We start from the raw sequence: 25613 nt of genomic DNA, 5'->3' as shown, positions 1-25613 counted from the left end.
CCTGTGTGAATGATATGAACATATTTAACCTGTAAAGCATTTTGAGGTCCTCCAAACAGAAAATCATTACACAGAAATAAAAGTTATTAATCCTCTACTTGTATACAGTAATACAGAAATACTTTACTTTTAATCCATATTTTGATTTCTACATACCCACAAGTATTTTAGAACTAGACAGACTTTCTCCTAAAAAATTATAAATTAGCACTGATATAAAAACAAAACTGTCCATCAGGAATTGGAGGAACACCTTGCACGCTAATCGAATGGCCCTGAGCTCCTTTATGTTGATGTGCAGGCGTTTTTCCTCCTCCACCCAGAGCCCCTGAGTGCTCAGGTTGGCGCTGATGTGGGCTCCCCATCCCACATCCGAGGCATCTGATATCAAGGGTGACAGATGGAACACGGTATCTGAACGGGACGCCCCTCATCACTACCTCGGGAGTCCGCCACTAGTTCAGAAAGGCTAGGACAAGTGGGGGAAACCATGACCACCCTGTCCAAGGGATGTCTGCTCAGCATGTACGCCGAGGCCAACCACGCCTGAAGCGGCGGAAGCCTCAGGCGAGCTAGCCTCACTACGTAAGTACAGGCCACCATGTGGCCTAACAGCTGTAGGCAATACCTGGCTGTTGTCGTAGGGCACCAGTGCAGCTGAGCGATTATCAAGGCCATGGCCTCGAACCGTGGCTGAGGGAGGAAGGCTCTGGCTTGCATAGTGTCCAAGGTGGCCCCTATGAATTCTATTTGCTGCACCAGGGTTAGCATGGACTTCTGCTCGTTTATGAGCAGTCCCAACCTGTTGCACGTAGTGCAAGTGAGGGTGACACTGTCTGCACATGGGACCTGGACCTGCCCCCGATTAACCAGTCGTCCAGGTAAGGGAAAATCTGTATACCTCTGCGCCTCAGGTGGGCCGCCACTACCACCATATATTTGGTGAACACCCTGGGGGCTGACGAGAGGCCAAAGGGCTGGGCCGTAAATTGGTAATGGGAACCAGCCACCATAAAGCGAAGGAAATGCCTGTGGCTGGGGAGGATTGACACATGGAAGTATGCGTCCTTCAGGTTGAGGGCGGCATGGATCCAGAGAGGGAATGATGGAGGCTAGGGAGACCATGCAAAACCTGAGTCGCATGATGTATTTGTTTAGGCGACACAGGTCTAATATGGGCCTCAGACACCCCCTTCACCTTGGGGATGAGGAAGTACCTTGAATAAAACCCCTTCCCCCTTTTGTCTAGGGGGACCATTTCCAACGCTCCCTGGTTGAGGAGGGTGGCCACCTCCTGCAGGAAGAGTTGCTCGTGAGAGGGGTCCCTGAAGAGGGACCGGGGGGGGGGGGGGGGGTGTTGTTGGGCAGGGGTGATATAAATTGCAGGGCGTAGCCCCCCAAGAACTATCTCGAGGACCCAACGGTCCGACATGATGCTTGCCCATTTGGAATAGAAGGGCCTTAGGTCTGTGCAGGAAGGGGCAGGGCAGATCCAGGGAAGTGGTATGTGTGCCACCCTTGGGCGCACCATCAAAATTGACCCTTCCGATTACTGGACCCCTTGGGGGGAACCCTGCTGGGAGGTCAAAGACGAGCTTGGGGGCTGGTTCCGCCTTCAAAACCCCATTTCTGTCCCCACCCCTGTTGGGCTGGAAGGGCCTAGGCGGAGGCTGTGGTTGCTGCTGTGCCTGGGGCTGATTCTGCCGCGTGGAAGCCTAGGGCGTATACAGGGAGCGGACTGTGGCCCTGGAGTCTTTGAGGCCGTGCAGCTTAGCATCTGTTTTGTCTGAAAACAGGCCTGCCCCGTCAAAGGGAAAGTTCTGGATCGACTGCTGCACCTCCTAAGATAGACCCGAAGACTGCAGCCATGAGTAGCACCTCATGGCGATGGCGGAAGTTATTGCCCTGCTTGCCAAATCTGCAGCATCGCTGGACGTTTAAAGGGCTGCCCTAGCCACTGTAATCCCTTCATCCAGGACCGTGGTGAAGTCTGCAGCCTGGTCTTGGGGTACGGCCTCAGGGAAGCGCCTGAAGGAGTCCCATAAATTGAAATTGTACCTGCCTAGCAGGATCTGGTGGTTGGCAATCCTAAACTGTAGGGCTGCCGTGGAATAAACTTTCCTCCCAAACAAGTCCAGTTTCTTATTGTCCTTGTTTTTGGGAGTAGACCCTTGATGGCCTTGTCTGTCCCTTTGGTTGGCCGTGTCCACCACCAGAGTTCCCAGGGCCGGGTGGGTAAATGGGAACTCCAACCCCTCGGCCGGAACATAATACTTTTTCTTGGCCCCCTTACATGTAGGGGCAACCGAGGCAGGCATTTGCCATACGGCCTTGGCATTTTTAAGGACCCTGTCATGTACGAGAAGAGCCACCTTTGCTGGGGCATCTGCACCCAGCACACTGAAAAAGATATCCTCTTCCTCCTCTAGTTCTTTAATTTCCAGGTTTAAGTTAGAGGCCATCCTCTTAGACAGTTCCTGGTGTGCCCTGAAGCCTCTCAGCAGCGCCATGTGGTCCCTGGAGGCTGCCTTGTCTGGGGCGGAGGACTGCCAAGGCACAGTCTGCGGCTGGTGCCCCCGTGACAGCAGGGCCTGTAGAGGGTCCCTCCCCTGGGTCAGATTCCTCATCCGAGGAATGGTCTCTATGGGCTTTGTCCAGTGTGGGAGGCGCAGACTGGATCCCCGACGATGGGACGGACTGTGGCCCCGGTCCCTTTTGGATGCCCCATGGGCCCCAATAAGGCCATTGCTGAGGTCACACTCGGTGCTGACGTAGATGGAGTGGGCTCAGAGGCCGGGCGGAGCGCTGCCTCCATGAGAATGGCTTTTAACCCAATATCTCAGTCCTTCTGAGTCCTCCATTTAAAAGCCCAACAGATCTTGCATCTTTCTTTCCTGTGCTCTTCCCACAGGCACCTAAGGCAGCGGTCGTGGGGGTCGCTCTGCAGGAAAGCCTTCCCGTAGGAGGCACAGGGCTGAAAGTCACCTGGCTACGGGAAGGCTTTCCACCCTAAGCCCTTCAGGGCTTCTAAACTATCTCTAAACTAACACTACTTAACAGTACTTAACAACTACTTAACTACACTAATGAACAACAACAAAGTTCAACAAAGGGGAATGGTACTTGCGAAGAGCAAGATGTCGTTCCAGCAACCGTCACAGGAGGAAAGAAGGAACCGAGGGGCTCTACGGTCGGCAGTGCCTCATATACCACGGCATGTGCGTGGGACTCCAGGGGGCACTAGAGCCGACCCTAAGGGGTCTGCTCAGGGGAAAAAAGTTCCGGGAACCGTGAATGCTGGCGTGCACTCACCTATATTGGAATGGACATGAGCAATCACTCGAAGGAGAATATAACTGAAATCAACACATGTGGGCAGATCTGAGGCTACAGAACTACAACTGAGACTATGGCTACACTACAGAGTTTGCAGCTGCACCACTGTAGTGCTGTTAGTGCAGATGCTCCAAGCTGACAGGAGAGAGCTCTCCCGTCGACTTAATTACTCCAGCCCCCACGAGTGGCAGTAGCTATGTAGGATGGAGCAGCTCTCCTGCCAACATATCATTGTCCCCCCTGGGTAATTTACATCAAAGCTTATGTTAGTAAGCGAAGTTGATTAGTGATTTTTGAAACATCTAAAATTTTTAATGCAAGCTTGTAATGTATTATAATGTATTACAGGAAAATCATCCAGGAGTTTCGCAAACTTCATCCTGAAGCACTGACCATCTGTGCTTTGTCTCAGATTATAGATTTAACAGGCAGTGAAATGAGAGAGAAAGCAAACATCTTTTTTATATTAAGTTCTTCAAGTCTTTTGCATAGAAATCTGGATGAGAAACTGTTTTGACAAGAATGATTCACATGACAGTTAAGAACACACATATCCTCAGAGTCTAGAGTATTATTTTCTCTTCTTACTCCTATGCAAACTCGGTTTCCAAAAGACAAGATTTTGAACAACTTCCAATTTAACAGTTCACTGTACATACCAGGCTACATATATCCTGACTTTTGCTATCAAACTGGGTAAAAATGGATTCATTTTATTTTAAAAAATTACTATGTTTTCTACCCAAAACACTACAGAGGGCTAATTAAAGGATTACCAGGAATTAAGGGTAAATGACTAAAACAAGGTAGGGGCAGACAATTGAGAACAATCCCAAAAATGATCACTTTAACTTAACTGCAGATGGATAGACCTAAACTAGCATAAGTGTCACAGTGCTGATCGAGCACACTTTCTGGGCCACTCACCAGACTGCTGTGAGGGGATTCAGATGCTGAATCCTCAAATGTTTTAAGCCTGTGCTCGGTTTCTATCGTGGGGCCTCAGCATACTCTCAGAATGCTGATCTTCTATCTAAAACCCCTCTCCTGAGAGCTGCTACAACACGGCCCACCCCTGGAATGAGTGCTGACCCCTCAGGTCTCCCCCATAGCTTAAACACACAGTCTCCAAGAACTCCAGCCATGTGGGTGATCTGGGCCCACAGTTTACCTCTTCAAGGGGCATGTGAACAGCATTCATGTAACACACACAGACTTTGTACAGCATTCTAACACTACAGCCTTTTTCTTAATAGCATGAAAAATACACAGATCTATACAAAAATAATAAACCCTACACACATTTCCCTGCTTCATTTTGCTCACCACTTTCAGAACATTCTTCGTGCTGGGGTCAGGGTCCTCTTGAGCCATCGAGGGTCCTTCTGCTGCAGTGTATTTTTTATCTTCTCAAACATGGAGCTCTCTCCCCCCAGCTAGCCTTCTCCGACCTTGGTTGGTCTGTGCCCTTCCTCTCTCCTGCCCAAAATGTCCTATGTGGTTCCTTCAGTCTTCCTACTCTGAGGTTTTTAAAGGGTAGCCTCAATAACTTGGCTTCTGTGTCCTGCATTTTGGGATTTTTCCATCCTCCAAATGCCAGCTCACAGTTAAAGGAAGTTGGAGAGAACTGGCTTCCCCTAGAATGCAGTCACTCTTTGTTCTCACCAGTAAAACCTACACAGGTGCTGATAGTCCTTAACAGTTGGCTATTTTCCCTGGTCGAGGAAGGACTTGCTTAAAGGCTTGTCAGCAGTGGTGGATATACAGACCTAGCCATTCCATGATATAGTAATCACCACAGTAACAACTTCTTAGTATTGGCCAGAATTCATAGATTGTACAGACAGATTACCCAAATCATCACAATATCTTTAAAAGTCTAGTGGTACAAAACAGTATGCGCTAACCTAAGGCAAAAAGCAAAAGCATGGTAAATGGTATGCTGTAGAACAATAACTGAGCATTAGAGAGACATGGTCCTGGGACCAACACGGCTTCAACTAAACTGATAACTGCAAGGCAGTTGATCACAGCTGTTTGCCTTCAAGACATTAAAAAACAGACTGGAAAGTATCATCTATCTAGGTAGTAGATGGCACTGGCATGGGTAAGATTTTGGAATTTCCTTAAAAAACAAAAAAAACTTTTAGAGGGAAGAGTAATGAAAGGATTTTGACCCTCTCAAGGAATTCTTGTTGCATTCAATGTAATGAATAATGTAATCTGAAGCTACAGGTGATGACAAATTAACAAATGCAAAAAGTAATAATAATACATTTAATGCATCAGTCACCCTGAAAAGAATTTAAATATACCAAGTAAAATAAGAGCCCTTGAAACGGATAAGCTGAACATTGCCTAGCAAGTGTGTGTTTTATTATGTTCTCTAAAAACATTTCATACATAGAGGAGTTAGGAGAAAAAGAGAGAAGAAACTAAAGGAAAGAGGAGCTCTAATATACCCCAAAAATTAAAACAAATAAATAAAAATAACTATTTTTTGTTTATCTAGCACCTCTCATACAAAGATCACAAAGCACTTTACAAACATTCATCTTCACAATGCCATGAGAAGCAGGTAAGAATCTACCTAGACAGGCACTTGTATGTGTGTATGTATGTATATCATAAAATGGTAATGATTTTTTAAGTGATTAAACAAAGTCAAACATGTTGAAACCACAATTCAGCAAAGCATGAGTATATTAGATGCACAACTGGAAAGAGAACCTTTGAATCCTGACTTTCAATCCTGTCACACCAGTTCTCTCTCCTTAAAAATATCTGTCCTACCAATCACACTGGCATTAAATTTAGAAAATATTTTTGTTTTGTGAGCATTAAAAAATTTTGCAACCAAGTTTTATGTAGAATACACTTTAGGAAATCAGAAATAAGCAAATTCCCATCAAGAGCAGAGTATATAGCCTTTACATTCTGCATATGCTTTTCTTAATCAAGATATATACGCTAATATAAATGTTTAAAAATAATTAGTGCCTCATTTACACTAGATTACACAGAAAATTATGGTCTGTAGTAAAGAAGCAATTTTAAAATTGTGGTCACATGATAAGAGGAAGATTATCTAAATAACATTGTATATGTATCCTATTAGGAGCAGTTAAAATACAACTAAACTGAAATAAAAATTAAAGTTAGTGTTTGTTTACTTCTTTTTTTAAAACTGAATTTATAAATATTAAAGCAATAAAGTTTCAAAAATGTGTTGCTTTGTTTTTAGAATATGAGTGGGGAAAATACATTGACCTCAAAGTCACAGAATTCAAATGAGGTTCTAAGACGAAAGACAAAAATAGAATGCATAGGAACAGGGTATTAAACTCAGAAAATTAGTAAGAGTCCTAGGGGAAGAAAATTTCTAAGGGAAAAGGAAGTTCAGGAGATTTGGCAGTTTCTCAAAGACAATATTTAATGCACAACAGCAAACTAACCCAATGTGAAGAAAAGAAAGGAAGAATAGTAAAAAGCCATTATGGCTCCAACAGGAGCTCCTTAATAACCTGAAAATCAAAAAGAAATCCTACAAAACTGGAAACAAAGACAAATCACTAAGGAGGACTACAAACGATCAAGAGATATAAAAGGCAGTAAGAGGAGGATCTGAAAATACATTAGGAGCAAGAGAAAGACAAAGGAAAGTACTACTTGGCAGGGAAAGATAGCTAATAATGGATGACATTAATAAGGCTGAGGTGTTTAATGCCTATTTTGCTTGAGTCTTCACTAAAAAGTTAATTGTGACCAGATGCTTAACACAATTCATATTACCAAGGGAGAAGGGACACAAACCAGAACAAAAAAACAGGTTAAAGAATTTTTAATTAAATTAGATATATTCAAGTCAGCAGTGCCTGACAAAATTCACCTATATGACATTCTCATAAGCAAATAAGGGAAATATAGTTTAGATGAAATTACTATAAAGCAGGTGCACAACTGCTTGAAGAACCATACTCCAAGAGCCATTATCAGTGGTTCACTGTCAAACTGGGAAAACTTATTTGGTGGGTCCCACAGGAGTCTTGTCCTGGGTCCTTAATGACGGATATAATGGAGAGTATGTGTATAAAATCTGTGGATGACATCAAGCTGGGTCATCCACCAAGGAGGGGTTGCTATCACTTTGGAGGAGAGGATCAGAAATCATAACGAATTTGACAAGTTGGACAACTGATCTGAATTCAACAAGATGAAACTCAGTAAAGATAAGTATAGTATTTTGCACTTAGGAAGGAAAAAAAAAATCAAATGCACAAATACAAAATGGGGAATAACTGGATAGACAGTAACACTGCAGAACAGGATCCAGGGATTACCGTGAATCACAATTTGAATGTGAGTCAACAAAGTGTAGCAGTTGCAAAAAAGGCAAATATTCTGAAGTGTATTAACAGGAGTGTCATATGTAAGACATGGGAGATAATTGTTCTCGTCTACTTGGCACCGGTGATGCCTCAGGTGGAGTACTGTATCCCATTCTGGGCACCACACTTTAAGACTTGGATAAATTGGAGATAGTCCAGAGGAAAGTAACAAAAACGATACAAAAGACTTAGAAAACCTGACTTATAAGGAAAGGTTAAAAAAAACTGAGCATGTTTAGTCTTGAGAAAAAAATACTGAAGACTATAAAGAGGATGGGGATCAATTGTTCTCCATGTCCACTGAAAGAAATACAAGAAGTAATCAACTTAATCTGCAGCGAGGGAGATTTCGGTTAGATTCTAGGGGGGAAAAGTCTATCTTTAAGGAAATAGAATTGTTTAATATAATTAAGTTCTGGAACCGATTTCCAAGGGAGGTTGTGGAATCCCCATCATTGGAGGTTTTTTAAGAACAGGATGGACAAACACCTGTCATAGAGGATCTAGGTATACTTGGTCCTGCGCTTCAGCACAAGAGGATGGACTAGATGACCCTTTGAAATCCCTTCCAATCCTACATTTCTCTGATTCTATTGTAAGACCTGCATGTGGTGTCAGGCAGGAATGGAGGAAATATGGCTCCCTATAATTTCTAAACAAAAGTGTGCAGCATACTTCGACTAGGTCTGTCAAAACATCTCAAATGAAGAATTTGACTTGTATCTCAAGGATTACATTAGTTATTGCAGAATATCAGTGTGGGTAGCTTGGTATAAAAATTGTTAGTCTGCAAGATTACAGAAGATATGACATAATATCCTGGGATATTTTATAAAAAAGTATCAGTCTACTGCAGATCAGTATTAAAGAAAACACATAGAATGCTAGATGGTTATAAGCAAAAAGCCAGTTTTCTTTGCTGTCCTGGATTCTACCACTATCCCAAGTATACTGTTCACTTTTAGGGCTGGATTCTCAAGTGACATAAACTGGCATAGCTCTACTGTGGTCAACAGAACTACACCAATTTACATGAGGGATGTCTACACTACCATTTTTCTTCAAGTTTCCCATTGCTGCAGCTCCACCAGTGGTAACAATGAGAGGAACAACAATGTGGATAGACCATGAGTGTTTTAATCACTGTCCTCCAGACCAGCTCTGAACAGGGCAAGATGAAATGGGGGTTGAAATGCCAACAGCTAGTCCACACTGTCTCTCCCATTGTTGCTACTACTGATGGAGCTAGGAAATTTAAAGAATGCTAATATGAACACATCTAGAGTGAATGTAGCACAGAACAATGACCTCAAGAATCTAATTTCACGAAGAAATGGCAACACTAAGAAATCTCTGCACCCAGCCACATATGCCCTTTTCCATAGCCAGCCCAAGAGAGAAACAAGTGACAGGTCTGCCACTAACAAAATTACTGTTAGCCTTGTGTCAACTTGACTATGGAAGTGTCCACACTTCAATTTCCTGTAACTGCCCAGCTACACCGACTTAACTCCACCTCCACAAGCGCTGTAGAGTCAATGTCAACACATATCAGTGTAGACACTGTTGTTTATGTCGATTGTTACTGGATTTCAAGAGCCTTCCCACAATGCCCAACACTAACAGTACAATTAATACAAGCACTCCTGGAAAGGACTGTCAACACAAGAACCAAAGCGTAGTCACGCACAAGCAATGTAATTACTGTGGCGTAAGGTTGACTTAATTTTGTAGTATAGGCAAGCCCACAGAAATAGGTGAGAGCAAGAGAAAGAACTCAAGAGGGAAGACAGAAAAGCAACACAGTGAATATTGTCTTGTTCCCTTCTACCAATGTTTCCCTAGAGAATAACATCTAAGGAGTTCTAAAGAGAGCAATATGGTGTTTGGAGAACTAGTGATTGGAATGTTAGGGTCTGAAAATTCCATGGCAGTTGTAGCAGCTAAAATGAGAGAGGAAGAAAGGACTGAAGAAGCTGAGCTCCAGCCCTAGCCACTTGCTTTACTCTCCCAAAACGAACCCATGAGACACGGTGGAGGATAGAAATGTGGTTGAAGGATAAAGTTTAAAATATACTTTTTCAAAACCTGACTGAACCATGTACCACATTTATATACTTAGATTTACACGCTGCCTGCACAGTAGCTATTCAGCTGTCATATTCTTTTAGGGAGTGTATAGAAAAGATGACACATGGCTTCTACAGCAGTGTATGACCAAGACGATGCTACCATTCTGGTGCATGTGCTTTATAAACAATATTTGCAAATAAATTAGCATAAGAAACAAGTTGCAAATCTGATTGAACTGAAATCTCCTTTCAAGATGGATTTACATTGCAGGGTGATCTTAGTGACAGGGATATGTCAATAAAAGAGATTTTTTTTTTAAATTGATGATTTTTTTTACTTAATGTTGCTTAAATAATGTTACATATTTTCTTGAAGAACTCTTCTATATTCCCATAAAACTGTCAAAATTATATGCTCCTTCAAAACATGTTTTAAATTACTTTCACCAGTTTTTTTAATTTTTAAAAGTGCTGATGTATTATTTAATCAGATATATTGTTCCACCACCACTCCTGCAATAGCAAATCACAATATTTATATGCCATTGTGTGAACAATATTTTCTTCCATCTGTAACTGATGAATCCGTGTGTAACTCATGTTACTCTAACAACTTTACTGTCATGTCTAAGTTTGTCATTTGGCAGGCAGACTGCCTGGCCTTCCTTCCTTTTGAATCATTCTACCGGCTAGTAGAACATGCTTTTTTGGGGGTGGGGGTAGGAAAGAACAAGGGTATTGATGATGAGAGAGTACTCTTTTCCAAAGAATATTGTGTCTAAACATTGTAGACAGAGGGTTTTTTTTTGTTTGTTTTGTTTTTAAATATAGCTTTTCAACATGATAAATACAGATTTATTTATACTAAGTTATAAAACAGCAACGTATTTTCTTCACTTTCTTTTGCATGAGGAAAAACTCTGCAAGATGATCGTCAGCCCTTTGACTTAAAGTCATTCAGGCAGCCCACTATTTTAAATGCTCTGCAGCAATGCTTTTAAAGTTAATATTTTGTCAAGAAGAAAAGTACCACTGTATTTGTGATTACAAGCTAGCCTCCAGCCATTTCAAGGCAACCCCTTGAGGACTCTGACAGGCAGGCGCGCACGCACGCACGCACGCACGCACGCACACCCCTTCATCCACTAACCTGAAGGACTGAAAGGAAAGGAAATGAAACTCCATTCCATCACAAAACTGTACTTCTAGCAAGCATGCATTAGAGAGTTCTTGGTATAAGTTCATTTGCTGAGATATCAGAATCGTGCGTGAGGATGGTAAAGGGTACCATTAGATATAAAAAAAACCTGACGGGGATATATTTTATAACCACCCTTATAAATAGATACAATAGCGGTCATCTAGTTGTGAAAAGTTGTCATATTATTTGGCAGGGCAGTAGCCTTCTGTAACCCTAGTGTAACCAATCTCAGTTTATCCTTGTTTCTGATATACCACAGGGGGAGTTCTTGAACCTAAACTACAATTATTTTCTTGTAGTGAATATCAGGTACAAACTAACAATTTCCAAAAGCTATCTTCAACACACTCTCTGACATTTACAATTGGAAGAGTTTAGTCTGAGGGCTTGATTAGGAAGTTATGCTGAATCAGAGTGGATGAAAAAATTGAAAAAAAAAGTTAAAATAGATTTTATTTAAATCAAACCAATTTAAAAATAATTTTGAAATTATGACAATCTATATTAAATCCTAGATTATAATCAATTAAAAAGAATTCAATATTACTTTTTAATTTATCAATACATGTTTAATGCCAAATTTTAAAGGAAGTTCAACCACTGAATTGGTGGAAGTCACCGGCCGAGCACCTGAAGCCAGAGTTTGCTGAAGTGCTAAACCAGCTTTTTACAGCAGTAACTTCTTCTACAGATGCAAAGAGAATATTTTCTTCATTTCAGTCTATTCAACTAGTTCATCTCAATGACTAGTTCATTCAAAATTGATAAACTGATTTGGAGCTGAAAAATAGGAAAGTTTGTTTTCCTCTCCAAACTATGAAATAAACGAGAGATGAGAGAATGAGATCTACTAGTTCTAAAATCCTGAAAGACAGTGACCAGAAATAATCAATTCAATTCACAAACTAATAGTTTGTTTATTTAATAAATCAGTTTCTCTTACATGAAACATTTTGATATTCTGCATGTTAGCAATAGATACACTTCAACCCTCAAAAACAACGAGAGTCCTGTAGCACCTTAAAAACTAACAAATTTCGGTGGGCATAAGCTTTCATGGGCTGCAATCCACTTTGTCAGATGCATCTGCTTATGCCCACAGAAATTTGTTAGTCTTTAAGGTGTTACAGGACTCTCATTGTTTTTGCTGTATACAGACTAACACAGCTATCCCTTTGGAACTTCAATCCTCGAGACCACCAAGTGTCAAACTGGAGTACACACTCTCTGGTTCCCTGAACACTCGCAGCATTCACAGATTCTCTCCTTCCAGAGAAACAGTGTACCCTAACTCACCAATTCTACGTTAGATCACCTTTCTGCTTAATATACAGAATTTAGGTATGTTTATAGTGAAATCAAATGTCGGTTTATTTAATAAAGAATAGAGATTCTAGTAAAAGTATTGGAAACAAATTAATGTAAAATAAAATCATAAAATGCTTTCTAGAGTCTAGACTTAATGAAAAAGATACTCTCCTGTCTAACCAAGTATTGCTCACGCAAAATCCTGCAGCATTTTACAGCCAGTTTGGCTGTGACCCTTTTCTCATGAGACAAACAAGCTGCTGTTTGTCTCTTCAGTGAAAGAACCACTGTGTTGCTTGTCACCCCAAGATATACTAAAAATTCCTTTGTGTTTATTCATAAACAGGGACACCCACACACACACACACCCTTCCCCACTGTTTGTTTCATCCTGTAGATCTCTTATTTTTCCGGTGGCTCATTATACAAATAAGCATATTGTGAGGCAAACAATATGCAAAAATGACCAGTCATTGAGATAGGTGTCTGTTACCTTAGAAATGTTTCTTTCAGGCAGGAGGTATGTCACCTCCTGGTGATCTGCCTTTACTCCAAGGTCTCAGACACAGACTAAAGCCCTACTTGAATTGTGAGATGATTGTCAAAAAAATTGAGGCTGAGTTGCAGACAAGCCATAGAAAATTGCAGAAAAGTAATAATGGACCTTAGTATTTTCAGTAATAAAGTCCATTATTACTTTTCTGCAATTTTCCGCTATCAACTGCCCAGGGCAGACAGCAGCTGCCCAGGAGGTTACCCACCCTTAGCCCCCAGGCAGCTGGGGCTCCCACTGTCAGCCCCCTGTCAAAATTATGGTGGAAGCCTAATATTGCAGAATCCCCAATTTCCACAATATCGCAAGTTAAGTAGGGCCTTACACATAACTCAAAGATTATCTCTCCATACATAGTGTAGTGACTATGATTACCAGTGGGTTACTGGCTCTCATTAGAGACCTCAAATGCCACCCCTCAGTGAACTATTATGCAGATATCTGACCCAGGGGATTCCAGTAAATTCATACACACTCCTTGTGTCTTCTGCCAGTTGGCACCCAGGGATCCCTGGTCACACCCTACAATTGTACACACTCTGACTTAACCGTTGGGCAAAAAGAATAAGTAGTAAGTGTGCAAAATTGTATTAAATAAATCAAAGACAAAAAAAAAATCACATATATAGTAATTAAAGATCATGGATAAATAGCTGATGCTGTTCCCTATAGACAAAAAGTGATAAAATAAATGATAAAGAAAACTTCAAAAAGGGCGCACACATACAGATCAAGGGCTACAGTGAATAGAACTAAACTACTACTAGGAGCAGTGCACAATATTTAATAGCTATGAACTGTAAATAAATGCAATTTCTTTACTATTAAATATCAAGTCATCCAACTTATCCTAGTCAAGGAACAAGCCCTCATTTCAGATAATGTACTCAGTTCTTGTTGATTTATTATATCACTACTTGGCAAAAGCCAACATGTTTAAACTGGTATTTTATTTTACTTTGAAGGCCTGCTCTTATAGTCATAGCAGTTGAGAATTCAGTCGGTCTTTTATATGTTAACAGCAGCTTAATAGAAAATATTAGCACTTTTCAACCACTACGTCTGGCAAGCTGTGCTGCCCTTCACTTAAATTTTAGGGCAAAACAAATTAATCGGTTTAAGATGATAGAAGGAACAGATTTGCCTTTTCAAGCAAAAACATTACTTCAGAAGCTAGGTGGGAGCTAAGCTGATGGACCAATTTCAAAGGGAAATGCTACTTTTCACTCTTGCAGCCAGACATTCTCAAAATATTTCAGAGGTGGCTGAACTGCTTTAAACATCAAGTATTACTTAAGTTAAATACTGAACTATTTTTCACATAATGGATACATTTTACTTTTTAAAAACATTAAAGACATTTAAAAATATACTGCTATTCTGATACATTACCTTTAATGAACATCAATATGTTCATTTCTGAGCAACTGGGACACATCGTCAGTGGTTGACAGACTGGCCTCAAGCCTCAACACACCTGAGCCCAAAACACACACACACACACACACACACACACACACACACACACACACACACACACACACACACACACACACACACACACACACTAGTTCCTACATAAGGAAGACTCAAGTTCTACAGCAAAAACTGTTAGTGGTTTTTGTATTCCACTAACATTTGATAATCAAATTTTCATGGCCATCTTTCTCCTACAATACTTATCTCCACTGAGGAAAAAATATCCCTGCCCTACTTTTCTCATCAACAAAAAAGAAACATTAATATTAGATGCAAAGTCATGAAAGCAAATATCTTAAAATCAAGATACTAAAAAGAAACAGAATTTTCCTGGCTCTCAGTTACTTACAAATTTTCCAATAAAACTTTTTCATGTGATGTTAAAAGTTGCTCCTCTACATATCTCCCTTACACAAGTTTTCATTCACCATTATTTTTTACCACCTCTTTAAAATGAACATTCAGCTCCACATTTTAAAAGTTATAAGGAATCTCTTTTTACATATAAAATTTACAATGACAAGTGAACAATGGTAGTCAGCAAAAAGGTTTTGGAAGTACTGCTTTCCCGCACATTAGAGATGCTATAACGTGGGGGGAAGGGAGGGAAGAGTAAGAGAAATAACAAAGACTCAGAAGTATAGCATCCTGTTTTAGTGCTTACAGTTTGCGGAAAAAACAGCCTACAGTCATATGGGGTGTGAAGAAGTTGTATCATTTGTATTTCCCATACATGTGGTCACACTTTCAAAACAGCAGACTGGAGCTGCTAGAAGAATAGGAATATTGTGTAACTAAGTCCAGTATAGTGTTTCCAAGTGCTTTACCCTGTATATTTATTGTACGTTATCACAAAATTTTGATTATATAATCTTAGATCAAGTAAAAAAAAGACAGTTAAATGTTAGGCGGAGATGTACAATTTAAATTTAACTCTCAGACCTGAAGAAGCTTTTACAAAAGAAATATTCCATCAGTTGTGAATTATGGCCTCTACTCTGTAAACAGAAACATCACTGTGGAGCCTTATGCCTGCACTGAATCCCACTGTAGTCAGCAGGGTTATGTGTGGGTTTAGTGCACCCATTTGCAGGATCACAAACCAAGTTAAAAGATTACCCAGGTAAAGAAGTAACCAGAACAAAAAGTAACAATCCTTGGATTTAATAACTTCTCCTTTTGACCATTTTAAGCCATATTTGAAAGCTTTTTTCCTTTCAGTTCTATATTAAATGCTTACATTTTTCACCCACAAAAAAACAGTTAAATTATTAGAAAACTTAATTTACTGGACTATGAGAAATGCCTCTTCATTGAGAGAACAGGAGACAAATAATGGAACTATTTTTTCACAACAAGCTTTCTTTGAGAGTCTATAAAACCTTCCAGAAAGGTTCATCAAGACAAGTTTGCCCTCAATTACACCTGTGCAACCCTATAAACCTTCAGTGTGTTCATGCTGATTTAAGCTGATTGGAACATGGTAAACAATTCCCTTGAAGAGACATAAGAATAGAATATACCTAGCTCACTCTGTCCTAGCTGAGTGGACTATATAAACGTTAAAGTTTATTTCCCACCCCTACACTTTAGACAACAGAAATTTCTCAGAATACCTATAATCAACAAATCAGTTGAGTCAGTGGTGCCATTTTTACATAGTCACTTTTCAAAGTAGAAGAGCACTATAATTGCACACACTATGTTTTGGTCATAGATTTCTAACCAAAAGACAGGACAGAGTGTGCTGTCCTTGATCATTTTGGTCCCAATTCAATAAAGCACCTAAGTATGTGCTTTGCTTTAAGTAAATGCTTAAATAAATACTGACTTTAATCAGACTTAATTATGTGTGTAAGTGTTCTGCTGAATGAGAACCTATGTCCATACCTAGGTTTGGTAGTGACAGAGAGTAAAAATAATCTCAGAAAGACATATGCAATAGAACAAATGACTTGCAAGATTTCATCCACTGGTAGTGGCCGGGGGAGAGAACCTGCTTAGATAAAGGATGAACATTGCATCTGAAATGATTTTTGTTTTAAAATAATCCCAAGATAACTTTAAAAAATGGCTCTATTTGTTTACTTTTTAAAAATTATAGTTTGAATGCAAAGCAACAATTTTAGTGGCATGGGCATAGAGAGCAGGTGCTTAATCTAAGTTTATGTAAGATTCAAAGGATGTAGCTAATTAGTTTCATTTCAGCCCTATGATAGAGTTTGGCAATGAGGATGAATACTGGGACACTGGAGGAGTGGGAAAAGACTGAGCATTGTGGAAAAATAGAGAGAGTTCAAAATCCATGATTCTTTATATATTGTAGTTTTACAGAATCTGTGTGGAAAAACACAAAAGAAAAACTTTTTATCACTTTGCCAAAGCAGCAGCAGACCTTGTAGGTCAGTTTCTGTTTGGAGCAGAAGTCAGTGACACAGGATTAGATATTTACTTAGTGTAATTTGCTTATTTACAAACCCTGCACAAATCCTGCTCCTTAGAACAGAGGTGCTAACAGACTGCCTACAGGCAACTAACTCCCCATCGTACCACTGCTCTTCCCCCAGAAGTTGCTGTCTTGCTTCTGACTCTCAGTAGAGTCGCACAGACATCTCACTGCTTAACCAGTATTGCCCCTTTCTGGTCCAGTCCTAAGTTTTTCCACTTAGGAAGCCCCTAGTACTAGGCTGATCACTGAGATCGCAAGGCCTGGAAAGGTGGGCCCTACCATTTCCCTCGTTTTGTACAGCTGCTCTGCAGTACAAAGGAATCTCAGAGCTTTAATTTTGGGGAAGCTCTATGGTCTATGTTATAAAGGAGGTCAGACCAGATGATCACAATGGTCCCTTCTGGCCTTAGAATCAATGAAACTGACAGACAAAGGAAAGCACTTAAACTCACACAATGACTCTGGGTGCGATTCCTGTATGGAAACTTCAACTCTTTCTACAGGGAGTTTCATCCTGAGTACTTATAAATCATTGACTCCTCAGAGGCAAGCCAGAACAATCCATTAATTTGGGCCGGACTTAAAAATGGAAGAGGACTCTGGTCTTAATGCCTGCTTCCTACATTGTGGAGATTTATTATTTACAAAGCCAAATGCAAGGAGATTGCTTTAGGAACTGGTGAGGTAAGAAGATGGGCAAGTCTAACTTGGGCACTAATATGCAGTAAGCGTATAATTAGTGTTTTAAAAACTTCTGTTTATTTTTCTCCAGGAGCACTTTTAGCTTTATTTGCTGCGGTACTGTATACATATTTTATTTTCAATTCTTCATGTTTATGTTGAGAAGCTTCTTTCTGGGCTTATATTACTGCGGGATGGAGGGTTTAATACCCAAAGATAGCAAAACGTGAGTCAAGATTTCTGCAACTCACAAAATGAAAGAATTTTTTTTTAAAATGACCAAGTTTAGTGTCTCAGCAGTCCAAAGCCATCTTATCATCTATGTTCTGGAACATATTTTGCAAGTGAGCAATTTTATCTTTAACTGTGGAGCACTAAATATTTACAACTAATCAAATAATTTGATTAAACAAGTTCTAGTTCTCTAAATGTCATGGTATTTCATATTGTGGAAACCAACAAGTTTTATTTTATATTTTGTGTATTTATGTTGCTTTTCAACACTATATCCTATTGTGTCACCTGTTCACGAGGTGCTAATTCCAACAGTACTAAAGTCAGAATAGTTTATAAATATAAGGCACAAAGGAACCTGCATATTTAACAATATAGTTCAGACAATGTTAGTTTACAAAGGGATGGAAGACATCTGCTCTGAAATTTGTCAATTAAGATCAATTATACAACTTCCTGTCACAACAAAACTCTTTTGGTGTGAGAGAAGTCACATAAACAAAACATTTTATCTACGCATATTCTTGTAATTTTGAATAAGATTTTCAAAAAACAATTCAATTAGATGTTTTAACAGACTGGCAGACAATTCAGAGGTAGAGATCTATTGAACAACTCATAAGATGTACTACAATTCATCTTACTACAATACCATTACTTTTTTTTTTAAAGCCATGTGACTGGTAAAGCACAAATGCTTTTATTTATTTATTTTCCAAAAATTAAATAAATATATGAGAAGACTAGAAATGGATTTCATCTGGTTGCAAACATTTAGAAACATTCAGAATCAAGTTTTCAAACAAGATGAAATCTACATGATGTCTGGTACAAAGTTTAAGACTTCTCTTTAGTTACTGTAACCACAAGGTTTTTTAAATGATGACACGTTCTGGTAATGATGCTCCAATGACTCAATCTCTAGATGCTTAAAATAACCTAGAAATACTGAGTCATACAGACAGCATCATCATCTGAGCACACCATCATACAGGACCAAATCTTTTCTTCCATGTAAGTCAACTGGAGTTTTGCCACTGACTTCAATGACATTAAGATCAGGCCTATTTAAAAAAAAAAAGCAGCAACAACAAAAATACGCTCATGTTGGCAATTGCTAATATGTAAAGGAACCCATGTATCATTTGACTGCAGGAAGTTAAAGAAGACTATAAATGAAAACTGCTATAAATATAATAAAATAAGAAATAAAAAGAAAGCAGTGGGTCATGCCCTTCAAGCGTGACACCAAACTGACTTCTTTTTATATGGCACTGTTTAAGTCCACATTTGTTTTTCTCATTGTGTGGGTGGGTTGCAGGTTTTTAGGGTAAATTTGCATTAGCAAGCATTCTTACCCAATAAATCTTGTTCCTGCCTGACATTTTTATAGCTGTTAACATCTTGGCGTTTGTTTTCTTTTGCCTAATCCAGCAAACCCTTACTCACATGAGTAAACCCACTAATTTCAATTGACTACTTGCTGAATAAGGGTGCACAGGAGCAAGCCCCTTGTTTGTAAGTACAGCTTGTAGCATTTTGATCTCACTCCTTGTATTAAGTTTTGCTTCACTGAACTCCCAAAGGTTGGAGAATGCTGAAAATATCAGGAAATGGTTTGTATGATAACTCTGTTCCAACTAACAATGCTATTAAGACAATATTTTGTTAAATACTCCTCCATGAGAAATCAATTTCAGTTGCTAAGACTGTCTTTGGACAGAAAAAATTAGACTTTTTAAAGCAATAGATAGTTTTAGAAGACTTCATTTAGTTAGTTTGTTGAGAGATGCTTTTCAGTTTTGGTTCGAATTTCTCTCAACAAACCCAAGTGGGAGTTCACTTCTGCACACAAGACAGCAAAGAGAATTAGTTGTACCTTGGTCTGTCACTAAGGGTACATCTGAGAACACTTCAAAACTTATCTTATTCTGCAAACCTAGCAGTGAAAAGACTAAAACTGAAAGGAAATTAAGGAATTAGAATTTTTGAAAAAAGGGTGAAGATAGCTTTATCCTCCCTTTCTCAAAAGAAGCCTTTACTTTTACTTCTAAATTTTGGAGACCGTCACTATGTCCTCCTTAAAAATGCATTTATTTTGTTTCCAAATATTAAAAATATGCAAGTTAACATTCTTTTCTAAGAACCAAAAGGTATTATGTATCTCAAAATCTTTCTTCCCAAGACACCTCTTCACATAAGAAAAAAAGGCCCAATTCTGCAAAAAGATCTACATAGGTGGAACCCCTAGCCCACAGAGTCCCATTGACTAAAATGAGACTCCACGCTGGGATAAAAGTGTACCTATGCAGAACTCTGAGGAATTGGGCCCAAAACTGGCAACTAAGGATTTGATCCTGCAAAAGCTTATTAACAAGTGTCCTTGCTCATGTAAGTAGTGCCAGTTACTCCAGTGGGACTAACGGAATCAATCAGGATGACCTTAAAATTCAAGTTAAAAGCCTGATCTTATATTAGTAGCATATAAGCACAGTGTACTTAATATACTGGATCCTCTTATTATAGTCTTTTTTCCTGCTGGAAGAGTGACTTAGCAAATTTCAAACTAGGCCTCCCAAGGAAAGAAATTATCTATTTTGTTAAATAATGTGTGTCTCTAGAAGTATGTCGAGTCAAAGACCACGTTCTTTAGAAGTCAGCATACAGCTTTTTGGTATTGCCAGCACTCCCCAACTCAATGAAGCTCAAATGTGACAAATGACATAATACAAATGAAATTATAATCTTGCAAGAGCTACAACTGAAATAATGAAAAAAATGGTTGTCAATTACCACTAAGAAATCAAATAGGCAAATGCAGAAAGAATCTGAAGTGAGTTTTCAGAAAGGGTATCATAAAAACATAGTATTTTGCTCTTTTATAGCAATAAGCTTCACAAGTATTAATTTAGCCTCTCTGCCCATCTGTGAGTTAGGGAAGCAGTCTCCCTGTTTTTACACATAGGAAAACTAAGGGATGGAGAAGTTAACTCCAACGTTTTCTAAAATGTCTACTAATTCTGGATGCCTCAAACTTTAGGTACCCAATCTGATACACCCAGGGCCTGATTTTCACAGGTGCTTAATAACCATAAGTTCCATTTAAGTCAATGAAAGGTGCTAGCTCTCAGAACTTAATGGAAATCAGGATCCACTGGTCTCAAGTTAAGCATCCAAAAACTAGGGAATCCAAAATCAGTGAACAATTCTGAAAATGTTGGCCTATATGACTTGCCTAAAGTCAGAAAGAAAATCTACGGCTCAGTCAGGAATACTCCAGTCCTCTGACTATCAATATTGCAGCTCAACACTGGACCATACTTCCTTTCTACGAACATGTCACCCAGTTTGTAAGCATGCTTAAAAAGTCATAGCCACAAAATGCAGGTTTTTACTATGAACTCCATCTCTCCTCCTGAATTTCCTATTATTTCAATAGGAAGTTATTAATTGCTTGGAGATGATTAGAGAAGAGCCAGGAGAAAGATTAAAGGATTGGAAAACATGCCTTATTGAAAAAGACTAAAGGAGCTCAATATATTTAGCTCATCAAAGAAAACATCAAGGGATGATTTGATCATAGTCTAAGTACCCATGGGGGGAAAAGAAATGTGGTAATACAGGATTCTTCCATCTAGCAGTTTGCAGACTAAGGTATAACAAGATGTAATGGCTGGAAGTTGAAGCTAGACAGTTCAGGCTCAAAAATTTTTAAGAGTGAGAGTAATTATCTATTAAAATAACTTCCCAAGGATTGTGGTAGATTTTTCAATTGCTGGAAATCTTTTAAATCAATACTGAATGTTTTCCTAAAAGATATACTGTAATTCAAACAAGAATTAATTCAGAGAAGTCCTGAGGCCTGTGTTATATAGGAGGTCAGACTAGATGATTGCAATAGTCCCTTCTGGCCTTAGAATCCATGTAGACAGTGGTTAAAATGTTATTAAAGTTTGAGAAAAACATCCCAGGTCAACAACCCTAGTCTAGGTTTATGTTCTGCAGCTTTTTGCATCTGCATTTCCAACATTTGGCATGTTTCTCCTAGAATTCAGCTATTTCAGAGGGGTTGGTATTAAAAATAATAAATAAATCCTATTTCATTTATCTGGTAAATGAATAGTTGGCCTACTTTCTGAACGTTGTGTACTGAAGTTCAAAGTCTTCTTGCAACAACCATTAAAAAGAAAAATATAACATGTCAATTGCTTCTACAAGGATCACAGCTGATATTTAAACAAGTTTAACCCTCAACAGCTGTATTTCATCAGTAGGTGATGCATGACATACAACAAACTTATTTTCTATTAAGTTTGGCACAACTCTAGTAGAAACGTCATATCAAAACAAAAAGCAAAGTCTTTAACTTGCAAATACTAAAAGTTAAAATCAGGAAGTAATATGTAACCAACAGTTTTTCCCCAAAAATTAAGAAAGAAAGAATGAAAAATAGTTGCTGCTCTCCTGCCCACGATATAGTTTTAGTGTAATCAGGGATAGCATAATCTGTCTTTAGTTTCTGAACAAGTTATAAACTGGGGAGCTATTTAAAGAAAAATAAGAATGCACAAGTCTCCACATTTATAAATTAAATTAAATTTCTCTTCTTTTCAGACACAGAATCAACAGTGGTCCTTCACATCCTCCTTTAAATACAGTGCAGGTCCTATTCCACATTTAAATAGGCACCATTTGAACTGATTACCGCAATTGCAGTAGTACATATATGCCAAAAGTAATGCAGTTTTCCTTCTAATTACCATAGGTAATAGGAAGTGTTCTGTGTGTCCATGCCCACACGCACGCACAGAGTTATCACACATTAGGTCAAACTAGTAATATTAAAACTGAGCCCAATCCAACAACATTCTAGACCTCTGATACACCTAAAATTGGGGTTTATTTGTAACAGTAAAATTTTCAAAAGTAGCTATCTGACTTGGGATTTAGGTTTCTTTTCTAAAGAGTACTATGCATCTATTTATACAATACTGTTAAAACACTAAACTGGATATATACAGGAGACAGAATTTGTCAAATATTAAGACATCCAGAATCCTATACTATCACAATTTTATATGGACACTGTCTACTAGTAACGAAATGGAACTTTCTAAGCTGCAGAACTAGTTTATGGAACCAGCTGTGTCCCAAGATCATTGTTTCCAGTATTGTGACATATCGCAATAAGTACAACACATTTTCTTTACAGGTATTTTTGGACTTTAAAAAGTTCACAAAATTAAAAAAAAACAAAAAACTACTAGTCAGACACCATACTAATTAAGACAGCATAACCTTTTGTAATCAGCTAAATTAGCAAATAAATACTGTAGATAACAGACTGTTTTCAGATATGCAAAATCCAACTACAACATTCGTTTTCTAATAATGTTAAAAAACAGAGGAAAATAATTTAGTCTCCTATTTTTTTCGAGACCACATGTACTACTAAAAATCAAAGTCAGACACTAGAACTTCTAACTGCTAATTCACATGCTACAAAACAATGTCTGCAAAGAAAACTGTATTTTACATGATCATCTACAAAAAACAGAACTTTATTCAGATTATATAAAGCAAATATGTACCAGTTCTTTGAAGAGCAATTGTGGATTACATATGGCCTATAAGTGGTAGTCTTGTTTTAAAAAGAGGAAGACACACGCACGCACCACTAGAAGAAAATAAATTTATTCCACTGCAATCAAACTGACTGGAAAAGATACCTTCTATATTTGGCCATTATCAGGTGTGTAAGCCTACTATGCTATACACAGAAAACAAGCAATACTTCCAAGCAAATATACATAACCATGGATGACATAGAGTTCTACTGAGCAACTGAGTCTTGTGTTTGATCTTTTTCTTATATAAGTCACTGTATCAAATACTAAGGCTATGTCTACACTTAAAACGCTGCAGCTACACTGCTGCTGTGCTTCTTCTGTCAATCCCGCGATAACTAAACCAAGGCTTAGGTCACCTTAACTATGTCTCCCACGAGTCAGAGCAACATAGTTGGGTTGACCTAAATCTCAGGTGTAGGCCAGGCCTAAAAGTATAGTCATTTTCTCCTACTTGAATGCCGAGTATAGAAAAATACAGCACAAAATGCAAAGTTGAATGACATTCAGATGTCTAGAGTTTGGTTTAGTAAGGACCTTTTCAAGGACGCTGAGCAGTCACAACTGCCACTGAAATCAAAGAGGGCTGCAGGAGCTCAGCAACTTTGAAAAGCAAAGGCTTAAGGTTGGTTTGTTTGTTTTTTTTTGCTTGCACAGCTGTGAAAGTCAAGGGACAATCTCAGGTACCTCAGCACCCCAAACATTTATTTCTTTGTTTTACAAAACTGAATGTGAACAGAAACGTGTCCTTGCCACTGCTTTGAAATTTCAATAAAAAAATTGCTGGGATTTAAAAACACACTCCCTGTAATGTTCCCAACTAAACAAACCACAATCAGAAGAGCAGAAGTAAAACAATACACAAAAGTGAAACTGGCCAATCTATCATCGCTGTCCAGACAGGCTAAAATGCACAGAAACCTATTATAAATAGCCAAACACATTTTAATTCTTCCCGCTATTCTTAGTAACACAGGTTAGGAAGCTGTGGTGTGCGTGCTCGCGTGTGTCTGTGTGTGTGTGGGGGGGGGTGTTCAAAGGCGGTGTGGTTTGGTTGTTGGTTTGATTTTGAAACTCCGGGTGTCTCTCTCTCTTTTGATCTGCGGATTACAGGGGGCATCACCCGGGCACTGTGCCCCTGGCCTGACTCGGGGGCAGGGCAGCTGAGAGGACACTGCAGCGGTGGGGGGGTCAGGTTAAATAAAACTAAGAGGGCGGAGGAAAACTTTTCCTGGTAAATCTTTGCGAGGCTGGAAAGGAAACGCCTTTTCCCGCTGCCTGTGCCTGGCCCAGAAAGGCTGGGTGGGGGCCAGGCAGGGCCCAAGTTAGTAACATTCACACGGGCTGGGGGGCGGGTGTCTCATGGGGCTCCTGGCCCGGGAGGTTACACGGCGGGTGGGACCGGCTCGTCCCCCCAGCCCTGAGCTGCCCAGGCGGCGGGGGAATCCTCCCCACAGCGCCCCCGGGGCCGCTCCGCCCCAGCCCCCTTCCCACTGGCTCCCGGGCCTGGCCGGGGGCAGGGAAACACCAAGTCCGCCCGGGGCTCCTGGGCCTCGCACCCGAGACTGGGGGGGGGCGCCCGACCCCGCTCCCGGCTCCGGGGACGAAGCGGGCTCGGGTGAGGGTCGCTGGCCCCGAGTCCGGCGACGACGACGACGACGGCTCCTCACCTTGGTGGCCATGGTGCTGCCGGCGCGGGGCTCCCAGCCACACTCCCGGTCCCCGCTGCCGCCGCCGCGCGTCTCTCCTCCGCCCGCTGCTGGGCGGCGGCTGCTGCTCCTCCGAGCCGTCCAGTCACAAGCCCCGCCACCGCCTCCTCCGGCTGCCTGGCGGCGAGTCAGCGCAATCCCGCCACCGCGGCGGCCGGGCGGGCGGCAGCTAATGTAGCGCCAGGGCAGCCCAGCGGCCAGGCTGTGGCCCGGCCCCTCCTCCCTCCCCGCTCTCCTTCTTGCCCGCTCCTCTCCTGTCTCTGCTTCTTCCCTTCCTCCCGCTCCCCTTTGTTCTTCCCTTCTCTGCTCTCTCTTCCTGTCCGCCCCCCCCTTCCTCCACCCAATTTTTTTCCCCCAACTATCTCTGTGTCCCCCCCCCCCCCACACACACATATACACCCGCTGCTGTTTGCACTTTAGCCCCTTGTTTCCTTGTGAGGGTAGATGACTGGAATCAGGAAAGAGGAAGGCCGCATTCTGCTCACTTACCCAGGTGTAAATCCGGAGTGACTCCATGAATGAATGGAGTCACTCCGGATTTACATGATGGCAGAATCTGGCCCTGGATCTGCAGAC

General features: G+C 40.3%; 1 protein-coding gene across 1 annotated transcript in view; it reads right to left on the bottom strand.

Annotated features, from left to right (window-relative positions):
- SNX9 (sorting nexin 9) overlaps window positions 1–25260 on the bottom strand; it is a 93681-nt gene extending 68421 nt beyond the window's left edge. Inside the window, exon 1 of the mRNA XM_067542478.1 lies at window positions 24999–25260. Coding sequence (XP_067398579.1) covers window positions 24999–25010 — 12 coding nt within the window. The 5' untranslated portion in view covers window positions 25011–25260. The remainder of the gene's footprint in view (window positions 1–24998) is intronic.
- Window positions 25261–25613: the final 353 nt, after the last annotated feature.

The sequence above is a fragment of the Emydura macquarii genome, unplaced genomic scaffold, assembly GCF_026122565.2.
Source record: "Emydura macquarii macquarii isolate MOO-44397 ecotype Brisbane River unplaced genomic scaffold, CSIRO-AGI_Emac_v2 contig_705, whole genome shotgun sequence".
In the NCBI taxonomy this organism is placed as follows: domain Eukaryota; kingdom Metazoa; phylum Chordata; order Testudines; family Chelidae; genus Emydura; species Emydura macquarii.
This window is presented reverse-complemented; position numbering and strand designations above follow the sequence as displayed.